Source organism: Erpetoichthys calabaricus, chromosome 1 (genome assembly GCF_900747795.2).
Source record: "Erpetoichthys calabaricus chromosome 1, fErpCal1.3, whole genome shotgun sequence".
Taxonomy (NCBI): Eukaryota; Metazoa; Chordata; class Cladistia; order Polypteriformes; family Polypteridae; genus Erpetoichthys; species Erpetoichthys calabaricus.
This window is the reverse complement of record NC_041394.2, coordinates 243368643-243380393: the sequence shown is the minus strand read 5'-3', so window position 1 is coordinate 243380393 and position 11751 is coordinate 243368643. Positions and strand designations below refer to the sequence as shown.

Here is an 11751-nt window from a genome sequence, read left to right as displayed (position 1 = left end):
CTTAGCAAAATTGAGACGAGCCCTAATGTTCTTTTTGCTTAACAGTGGTTTGCGTCTTGGAAATCTGCCATGCAGGCTGTTTTTGCCCAGTCTCTTTCTTATGGTGGAGTCGTGAACACTGACCTTAATTGAGGCAAGTGAGGCCTGCAGTTCTTTAGACGTTGTCCTGGGGTCTTTTGTGACCTCTCGGATGAGTCGTCTCTGCGCTCTTGGGGTAATTTTGGTCGGCCGGCCACTCCTGGGAAGGTTCACCACTGTTCCATGTTTTTGTTATTTGTGGATAATGGCTCTCACTGTGGTTCGCTGGAGTACCAAAGCTTTAGAAATGGCTTTATAACCTTTACCAGACTGATAGATCTCAATTACTTCTGTTCTCATTTGTTCCTGAATTTCTTTGGATCTTGGCATGATGTCTAGCTTTTGAGGTGCTTTTGGTCTACTTCTCTGTGTCAGGCAGCTCCTATTTAAGTGATTTCTTGATTGAAACAGGTGTGGAAGTAATCAGGCCTGGGGGTGGCTACGGAAATTGAACTCAGGTGTGATACACCACAGTTAGGTTATTTTTTAACAAGGGGGCAATTACTTTTTCACACAGGGCCATGTAGGTTTGGATTTTTTTTCTCCCTAAATAATAAAAACCATCATTTAAAAACTGCATTTTGTGTTTACTTGTGTTATATTTGACTAATGGTTAAATGTGTTTGATGATCAGAAACATTTTGTGTGACAAACATGCAAAAGAATAAGAAATCAGGAAGGGGGCAAATAGTTTTTCACACCACTGTATGCATTCTTTCGCATATCCACCTTAATAAAAGGATAAGTGTCTGTCTGGACATCCAACACATTGCTGTGTCTCTGTCATTCCAAAAGATGGTGCATCATAAACATTTTTAGTAATAAAATTTTTGAATTTGTCATTCCAATGGATGGCACATCACAAACATTAACAATGTTTTTACAAATCTCATTGCAAAAGGCATAAAACAGAGACTTACAATATGCATTGCAGGGTGCACTGCAAACATTAACACTGAGGTCAATGTTCATTACTTAGGTTTCACAGTTAGTGTTAAATTATTTTTGTATTTTTGTTTTTATTTATTTCTTATAATAGATTAGTTCTGATGTAATACTATTATTATTCTTTACTCTGCTGCTTGAAATTACCATCATTATTTTCTTCGGGCATTCCAGATTTCCCCTCACATCACTAAGATATAGCAATCCTAGATTGCCCCTGTAAGTGTTTGTGTAACTAGACTTCATGATGGATTTGCATATCTTTTTTAATGCTAATTCCTACACTGCATTTTGTGCTTCCCAGTTACAGTATGCCCGATGCTCTTTTAATGAATGAAGTACTGTATTGTATATTATGTTATTTATGTTTGACACACCAGGCTGTCACAAGCCTCAGGCATCAGGTTTGAGTTAAGACTGGAGGGACTTCTTAAATGTGGAGCTAATATTTTTCTGTGAGATTTTACAGTACCCTACAGCCATAACCAGAATACTTGATACAGAAAATAGATAAAGCAGATACAGAAATGTGATGGGAAAATGTATTATAATAATCAAAACTAAAGTGAAAAGTAATAATATAATAAGACAAAAATCAAATCTTTTAGATGTATATTTGTTCAGTTGCCAGAGGATAAGCAAATACAAAGTGGACACAAGACAGACAAATGGCTTTATTTAAGATAAAAACTACATGAATAAACCTATCCTGAAGGCAGTGTGGTTAAAAGAAGTCTGCAAGTGGACAGTAGCCCACTGTTTATATCTGGTGTCACAGAAATACATTGACAAGGGCACTGGGTTAAAGGAAACATTTGGGGAGTCTGGCGCAGGGCCTGTTACAATACCGTCTTACTTATTAGTACAGAACTAACACCCAGAAGAAATTGACTGAGAACTTGAAGACAAATTAATTAAGCAGGCAACTGTATGGCACTTACAGTACATGTGCCTAGTTTTGTCAAGCTGAAAATGGGAGCAACAGCTTTCCGGCAACAGGGCGCTGCAGTCTAGTGACCTTGCACCTTTCTATTCTGGATACAGGAAGCGAGACCAGAAATGGGTATAAACTGTCACTTTAGTCAACATTTGGAAGTTGTGGTAAAATAAATGGGCAAGGAAGTGATGAGGCATAATCTTAGGAGAGCAAAAGTTGTAGATAAGGGAATGTTTGTAAGAATCTTGTGAAAGGATGAGCTCTATTATCTGGTAGTACCTGAATGCTAGACCAAAGGAGCTGCAGGGTCATTTTGACTTTTGATTATTGCATTAAAATGTACACATTGAACATCTGACAAAATTTTAAGTAATGGCAAAGTGGCATCTAAAAGTGAATTCAGCACAAAAAAACAACTTTCTTTTTATTTAAACTAATACACCCATTTATTTTCCTAGCCTGCAAAGTTAGGGCAGGGTTGTGGGCAGCTGGAGCCCGTCACAGCAATCATGGGATGCAAGGTAGGAACCATCCCAGGACAGACCCAAACACACATACTAGGACCAATTTAACAATATCAGTTCACCTTATCTGCACATCTTTGGACTATGGGAGGAAAATGGAACACCTAGAGAAACTCCATGCAGGGAGCACCTGGGATCTGAACCCAAATCTCCTTAGTGCAATTCAGTAGCGGCACCATTGTGCAACCCATAAATTAATCCATCAATCTTTATCTTATAAAGCTTCTTCTTCCAACCATATGCTAAAAGGCATTTGGTAAAGCAAGGAGGAAAGCAGTCTAAATTAACAGCATATCCATTTTTAAATTTACTTAACAATTTTGATTCTTGAAAGTGAATTGGTGTCAAAAGAATAAGCACTAAAATACAGATTGCAACTGCTTTTTATGTAAAAACTGCATAGAGGCTATCTGGAGGCTACATAAAGGTTTTGTGAATCTGACATATATTGGAATATCAATGTTTGACAGCATCCAAAACAGTATTCATTGATTCATTTTATTAACCAATTAATGATCAAAAAGAGCCAGAGCCTAACCCATCAGCAATTGGGGAAAGATAAAATTGTTGTTAAGTGGCTTAGTGAAAATATTTCTCCCAAAAAAGTGCCATTACATGTATGTAATATGCTGTTTATACTAAAATAAGTGTTTAACACCTTACTGTTCTGCTCATGAGACATCACTTTTCCAACAAACCTTTCTTCCACTAGAATGAAAATTCCAAATTAGTCCTTTATCTATGAATGTGTACTGTAATGGACTGAAGTCCCTTCCACGGCAGGCACCTTCTTTGTGTAAGATCTCCATAGCCATAACCTCACATAAATAGACAGGTTTTGAAAAAAGGATTTTTTATATTGGCAAACATCCTCATCATTGTGAAAACAAGAACCATGTGGCTTCTGCACGTTGGATTAAAATCAAACACTTCTTTTTAGCTTACTTCATACCTCAGTGTATTGAAGGTTTGCCTACCAACTAAAGTTTAATTTTTTGAATGCAACACCCTAGCACTTTGCAGTCAGTTGTCTCTCCATGATCATTTTCAGATCATTTTAACTGCATGTGTGTGTTTTAGTCTGCTAATTGTGTCAGTCCTCTCTAAATATTTTGATACATACAATATGTGGCCTATAAGCTGAGGATCATATGCTGTAAGGTAGTAATATACTCTTAAGCATAACAATTTTACTTGCAAAATTACGCATGCCGAAGACATGTCAACAGTTCCAATTAACTGCAACTTCAATAACTTTATTTGAATCGTGACTCTGTTTTCTAAAAGAAAATCACACATTGCATTTAAGTTTCTGACCCAAACATGCCTCTATAATGATTCAGAACCTACACATAAATATCAAACAGATTGACTAGACTGCTGAATATTGCTACTACTGTCAATAATGTTTTACTGATTTTCATTTTTCTAATTTACAATATGCTTAGTAGGCTCATAGTCCCATCAGAACCATCTCTGAATTTAGTATAAACTTTAGTATAAAGTTGTTGGGGTGGAAAAGAAAATTTTTTAACCCATAAGTTTCAAAGGAATGCACAAAGTAAGGGAAAGTCTTTTTTTTTTTTTTTTATAAAACTTGTCCTTATATTTTTAAGGAATGGAAGTTACCATCTTTTCCCAAAACTGCAACCATCCTGGCACCATCTCATCTTAATGTAACAAATGAATATCCAAATTATTCTTCCATACCAAGTGTTATTTTATTAAAAATAAAGTTTCACCCAATACATTTTAAATATTTATTTGCAATAACATAATATAATCTTAAATCCTTATTATATTTTTCTAAAGTAGTCTAAAGTAGTCTTTCTATCAGCTGTTAAATCCCAATGGATTTAATGAGAATATTTTCAATATATCTCCCACAAATGCACCTTTACCTTTGAGAAAAACTGTTTTTAAGATTTACACGGATAAATTTTATTCTGTGTTGTGTCAAGCTGTAAGTGTTTCCCAGTAAAATCTGTTTTAAAAAATTAAGACAAAGACTGCATCTCTAGACGCGTATAGTTGACATTTGGGAAAATGCCTACATTTTCAAATCTGGGTAGCGTAAACTTAAATTAACAGAAAAATACATTGACAATATTAGGTATAGTAAAAGAAATGCACTATTTCAGTCGTAAACCATGTAATTTACAAGAAATGGAAGACCACTTACTATGATATAATTGATTTACTTTTTTTTCAGCACATTGCCATTGATTTAGTTGTTGAGTGATTTATTAATCCATCTATTTCCTAACCTGCAACATGAGTTCCTAATTTTATGTAAAACAAAAAAAAAAATATTCCTTTTACTTTCACTTTTAGATTTACAATTTAACATTCCCAATGCAGTGCTATATTAGAGGGTATTATATCACCAAAAATACATTTTTATTTTTTCTTACCCCTAAAACTATTTAATGGCTACAAGGCACAACATTAAATTTAACCATATATCAATTTTTGTTAAATACAACAGCTTTTAGAAATGCTCTAACACTTACATTTTAATTACTAACCAAAAGGTATAATATTATGTAACAATATATCACCATATCTTTGTACAGTTATTAAAGATTGTAAATGAATGGATGGTAGTTGTGGTATAAGAATCCAACAGATTCAAGTAAACTGCTAGGAAACGATACTATTAATGATTTAATACCAAAAGTACATTTACATGTGTCATTCTCCAGAAATTGGATTTTTGACTTTTCTGAATGCATAAAAATTCTGTCTAAATTGGATTCATGAATATGGAAGTCATCTTGGATCATGAATAAAAAAAATGTTTGCAAATGTATTAAAGTAGCACACAATATAAAAATATTTGTGTTTACCAAACTGAATTTAGCAAACACATGATATTAAGTTGTAGACTTTTTAAAATACTGATTTTATATTCAATTTCTGTAATTTATATAGTATTAAGAAAAAACTTACAAGGAATAAAATTTGTATGACAACTTTTATTAGGAAACTAACATCTCTTCAAAATATTTTGGAGGCATGACATACATCACTGCAATAAACACATACAAAAAATGTGCACTTTTCAAGATAAAGACTGCTCTGGCAAGAGCTGCTCTTACAATTTGGCATTATTTTAAAAATTGGGCCAGAGAGCAAGATAACAGTACTGTAGTGCAACTATTTATAGATATTGTTAAAGGAACATCCATTCAAACTGAAGGTTACAGGTCCCATGGAAAAAATAGTCAAGTTTCATTAAACAGGACCGATAATACATCAATTGAAAAAAACAAAACAAAAACAAATGTCGTTCCTTAAGATTTTTCATAGTGTACACTGAAACATTCGCAGATATGATAACAATTAAACTGGATTGTTAAAGTATTGTTACAGTAAATAAAAGTGCTTAAGCATTTGGTACAAAGTTCTTGTTATGATGCTGTATGTGCAACTGAATTCATACAGTTCATACACAGTAAGTATACTCTGTCAAATACTGCTTCAATCGATTAGGGAGGGGCAGCTCTTCGATCTTCTTAGTAGATTTGTTAATGGAGAGCCTGCACAGATGTTGCAGGGATGGAGTGGACATATAAACTGGCTTGATCAATAGCAGTTGCACTGTTCCATTAGGCAGTAAAGATTCTGAAGTTTTTGAAGCACTGGACAAAAACACATAATGTTGCACAAGATTAACCACACTTTCAAACTGCTTGAGTTTGGGCTTGATAAACACCACCGAGTCCAGCTTGAACTTGCCATCCCTGTATTCTATGCGCAAGTTTGTTGGTCCCACTGATGTTTTTGCAGAAATTGTAAACAAATAGTTCGTCTGAGAGCTGTCCCTAATCAGAAATGTTCCTTCTGTTGCATTCTGTAATATCTCTTTGGCTTCAGTGGCAGTCAGACTACCCCAGTACCAACCTAATAAAGAGGAGGGGGGTAAACAGTTTAAAATCAGGCAGGATTCCATATGCAACAAACAATTCATTGCATTTATAATGATTTACTCTGACATTATGCTGGAGCTTGACTAACAAACACCTGGAATTCTCACTTCAAACCATTATCCAAATTCAATCAGATAATCTCCTCCAATAACTGCACAACTATTAGTTTCTTTTAGTAAGATTTCATGCTTTCCATAAAATTTCCATAGAACTGAACAAGCATCCATTTTTCTTCAGCTATCAGCATTTCACAAATTTGCATGTATGCTATTAACCCACATGAAAACAACAGAACTTTTGAGTCTTAAAAAAAATTACAGAACTATGAAAGATACAATCATAAAACATAACATTAATATAATAACTTTGATGAACAGCCACACTTCACAAATGATTACAGCAGTTCAGGAAATGAATAAGCAGAAATACTATAAAATGTTGAAATCTATATTCTTCTGATACTTTCTGTAGACTATTTGTGACCCAAAGTAATAGTTTGGTGAAGGTCCCTACTTCTCTTATGATCTAATAATACAGTTATGGATTGTATTCAAGGAAAAAATAACCACAATATAAACAAGACCAATACACATATGTATATACAACAACTCTAACTCTAACTATAAAGTACCTCAAGACTGTTTTAGCATTTTTACAAGAAATATATGACAATTCAATTGACAATGATGTGAAATCTTATATATAACATGTAATTTAAAAATTATTATTTTTACTATATGGTAGCAAAAGCTGATACCTGAGTATGATATAAATGATAACAATAAAGAAAACTACAATGATCTTAAATGTGACTAGACAAACAACACATGCATTCTACAAGAATAACATTTACATTCATAAATAGTGTGATTTGTTTTAAAATGCAAATTCAACAAAACATATTAAAAACAACACTTCAATGAAGGAAAATTACCACCATTACAGCTTATCTATCTTGCTTAGTGATGTCAGCATATTTGAATTAAGTAAAAAGAACTTGGATGTCAAAAATAATTTATAAAAATATAAGTACTATTATAATAAATACAAAATAATGAGCATGTGTGAGCAAATAAGTTTGGGAACAAAAGTCTTGTCTGCTGCTGTACATATTTTAGAAGCAGGTTTCACCACATTTAAAAAAATTGATGCAATGCTGGCATTTTGTATGCATATTTCTTTAAATTACAATATAGAATCTAAATAAGTTTTGCTGCATGAGCTGCTCCTCTTTAAGATAATACTTTTCTAGTAAAATACTACTTTTGTCCTATAAGATATTATATTGTATATTCAGTACAACATAACATCTAGTTATTAGTATGTTATTTACAGCGTTATATAAAAGACTAAATGACAACTGTTAACTACATTATGACACAGTATTCCACACAGCAAGAGGACAGAACAACCAGAACTATTTCAAACTGAAAGCTCACATTTGACACTTCCACATCAGAAATGTTAAATAATGGCAATATTTTAAAACAGTGGACCTTAATTCAGAAAGTTAGTAAAGCTTTTTTGCTTTGTCACATAATCTACATTTGTAACTACGGATATTAAAGAACTGCAGTTCACTGATGTACACAGCATTTTTCTTTCACCCACACAGTAAACATTTGCCTTTTTACAGCCTCCTGTGTACTATGCAACCATTGAAATAAAATATTACTTTTCTGCAAATGTCTGCCAGTCCAATATATAAAAAGGTCACATGTCCACCAGCCATTCAAGTTAAAACTAATCAGTTCTCTACAGAAAAGCTCCAAAAATAATTTAATTCCCATTTAAACAATTAAATAAGTAAGATATTTTCATACTTTACCTGCACAATCATATCAATCATTTTTGTAAGCCCAGTACATTCTTAAATTTAAAGTGTACGAGTTTTATCAAAGCCCCAGCCTTGTAAAACAGTTTTAAAAACCTGTATCATTTTAAGCACCTTCATTTTGTTAACGGATAAAATAATCACACACTGGACTTTGCCTTGACCTGAAGTACAGCCTTTTTCCATGGACACCACATAACATAACCTGATAAAGTCACTTTGAACTTTGACCAAGAAATCTACCTCTGTTTAATGGGGCAGGCCAATCCACTAGACAAGTTAATTCTAATTCCTAGAAGTCAGCAAAGCTGAATCCTCACCGACTTTGGCAGCAGGAAACCTGTATTTCTTTACACCGCCATGTAACTGTTTAATGGACAGTTTTAAATGTAATGTGAAATTTGTCCAATGTTACCCAAAAGTAAAAGTTACATTAATGGTATAAAAAGAAATGCATATATTAGCATCCTTCTTTTTACCACCGTCCTTGCTAGGGTCAAAACAAGCACAGTTAAATAAATGAGAAGAATTCACTTTTCAAGCACATTGTTATAACATAGTACACGCCGTGAGACAGCATTGACTGAACATTTTGTATATGTTAGTAGTTATATGTAAACTCCTTCTCTTTAAAACCCCCACATTGTTTAATGTCAAACAATTTGAAGCTTTATGATGAAATAATGAATGCAAAAACTCTTAAGTAAGCATAATGTAGTATTTGTTAACATATAATGTACTAATTACAGTACAAAACTGCATACATTAATGAGCAACACTGCATCATTTACTTATACAGTATATTCAATTTATATGACAGATGTCTCATGGAATGTTGTATTTATCATATTACAATGTCATTAGTGTCTAGAAAGAATTCACAAAATAAATAATTCCTCTTTTGTTTTGGGCCATAACAGTATGAAAAAAATGCCAAGTGACAATAAAACAGAGAAGCATGCTTAATAAAACTGACATTGTACAGTAAGACTTCAGAATTCTATGGTAGAGTAAGGAAATAGTATGAAAAAAATTAAAAATAGATGTACATAATTTAAAATAAAACAGTACTGTACTTATATGTACCTTTTCACAGTGTTGGTAGTTATTTGGCATTGTATTTATTAAAGTTGCTGTCCTTCATTTCCAGAAATCAGAATTACACATTAGTGTTTACTCATAACCTTAGGTGGCACATGACAGAGGCACTAAAAACAGAAGGCAGTACCTGTGCTTCTCAGCTCTCTCATGGCTGCTGCAATGCGGTTCTGATCTGAATCTACTGCTCTGGATTCAGTTTCAGACCTCCTTTCATTGTCTATGGCTTCTGTTGAATCTGATGAATGACAAGTCATTTGAAATGATTCCACTATACATCCAAGTACTGGTCAGGCCGCCAAGGTGTTCTCGGGAGACAGAAAAGTAGAATGTGAGCTAACTCTCTTACCGCCACCGTCCAGGTTCACGAACAACAGAACTTCTACCTGGAAAAGGACACAAAACAAAATTTCAGGGGAGTATCTACTATTGGTCGATATATGCTGCAGTATAATAAAAGTAAAAGAGCTGCAAAGTGACATCTTTTAACGTGGGAACAGCTAATATTCAGCACTGTTAGAAATATATATTTGCATAACTACTCCTCTAAAAAAGCAGCCTGGGGCAACATTATATTACCAAATAAAAGTAAAGATTTTACTTATTACTTGTCTTGTAATGCGTAAAATATTTTGAAACGATACAGTAATGTAATTTTTATCAATAATGCAGTGACATATAAACGGTAATCATTTGGTTTTCAGAGAATTCCCACAATTTAAGTGAGAGAATGGTCCATTTAAGGTGTCGCTGCACTGACCAACGTTTGTACAAAAGTAGGCAGTAGTACCAAAAAGCGCATCGATCTTTTTCTATATTTATGCAACACAAAACATTGAATCTTACTGAAATAAAGAAAAAATCTCGTCAGATAACTTACCTGCTTCCATTTTACCCACGCTTTCCAAAGAACGGAGAGGAAAAGAGGGAGTCGTAGCGGTCGGTGCCTAGAGCGCCAGTAGCTGGATCTACGTCCAGCACCTATGGGCGCAGCGTGTCAATTGAGTGGGAGACGAAAATTCAAGGGAGGTCGGGATGTGTGACTTCACAAATGATTTTTTTTTACCCCTTTCTCGCTTTGTTTACTGTCACAGCAGGAAAAAAACGTTTCCCCAAAATCACACCTCTTGGCAACCAGTAAAATGCTACTATTGGTGGAGTGCTACAGACTGAAAGACGAAAAGTGACCCCCCACCACCACCTGCCCACGCCCCCTGTCCCGAAACCACAGCACCCCTTCAATGAAATTTGCTTTTGGATCCTACCAGATTCCACTACCACTTCAGACCCGGGGGACAGAAATAAAAGACGCCGCTCTGCTAAAATTGAAAAGTCCCATTGCAGCGTAAATGTTGTCGAAACGGACGCAGAAGTGGACAAAATGCATTTTCTGGACTGGAGGTCTTAGCTTTCTGTAACGTTTTTTTCAAACACGTACGTCTGCGCGTGTTTGTGTTTTAATCCAATCCGTATGAGAAGCAGCTCACCCGAGCCCTGCTAAATACAAAGGCCGCTTTCCAGGAACTTTCCAGGAATCGCGTCACGTGACAAAGCGGCTCCAGCCCGACTCTCTTAAGGTGGATCCGCCACCTGGTGATCCTGTCTCCCGCCTGCTCCCGTCGCGGCTCTTCCCGCCGTCACGGTCGCTTAATAGAAGTAGGGGGTCCCGTAACGGGCTGCCGCATCTTGAGAAGGGGTAGTCACATTTATTCTTCATTTCATTTTTGGAGACACTATCTTTTGTGGATAAAAATGAGATAAACTTTTCAAAGGGTCCGAGCCCTGAAAATTTCTTAGACTTATCTAAATGCGCCTGTTGACTTCTACTATATTAGATAAATGGTAACACCTCGGAGAGATTTTCGGAGGGTCATGGGCCGCAGGAAATATCAAGGATTTCCTCCTGTCAAAGTAACCCTATGTTCTAGGATTGATCGCAAACAAAGACATCTGTATTTATGATAATCTGGATGTGCGCATCCATTCTTAAAGAAGTAAGTTTTATTTATCTCTCTTGCACTACTCACAGTTTTTTCCAAAAAAAGTTAAAATGTCAGTTTAGTTAGTTTACATTAGACAATCAGAAAAATTGTCGCTTAAGGGGTAAATCCTGAAAGCAGGAACACATGCCATTGCACAGAGCAAATCGTAATTAAATATTAACCAACGTTAATATTCCCCTCAACAAGCCAATCAGGTTCTACCTGTTGCCTACATTACTACACATAGCTGGACACGCAACCTTTATTACCAATTGTCCTAGATCGCTTGGAGGTGGTCCGCTGCCCTCCGTGCGAGGCATCGTGCATTCCGCGTCAAAGCACAAGCAGTCCGTTCTTTAGTGTTCACCGGAACCAGGCGAACCCCGGTTTTACAAGTAACGAACACCATTTTTAATAGAAT

At 35.1% G+C, this 11751-nt stretch overlaps 1 protein-coding gene across 1 annotated transcript; it reads right to left on the bottom strand.

The window, feature by feature from the left end:
• Positions 1-5442: 5442 nt before the first annotated feature.
• On the bottom strand, positions 5443-10515 carry socs2 (suppressor of cytokine signaling 2). Its single transcript, XM_028813313.2, has 3 exons — positions 10229-10515; positions 9479-9734; positions 5443-6390 (listed from the first exon to the last, which is right to left on the bottom strand). Exons 2-3 carry the CDS (start codon positions 9603-9605, stop codon positions 5933-5935), a joined length of 585 nt encoding a protein of 194 aa, XP_028669146.1. The 5' UTR covers positions 9606-9734; positions 10229-10515; the 3' UTR covers positions 5443-5932.
• Positions 10516-11751: the final 1236 nt, after the last annotated feature.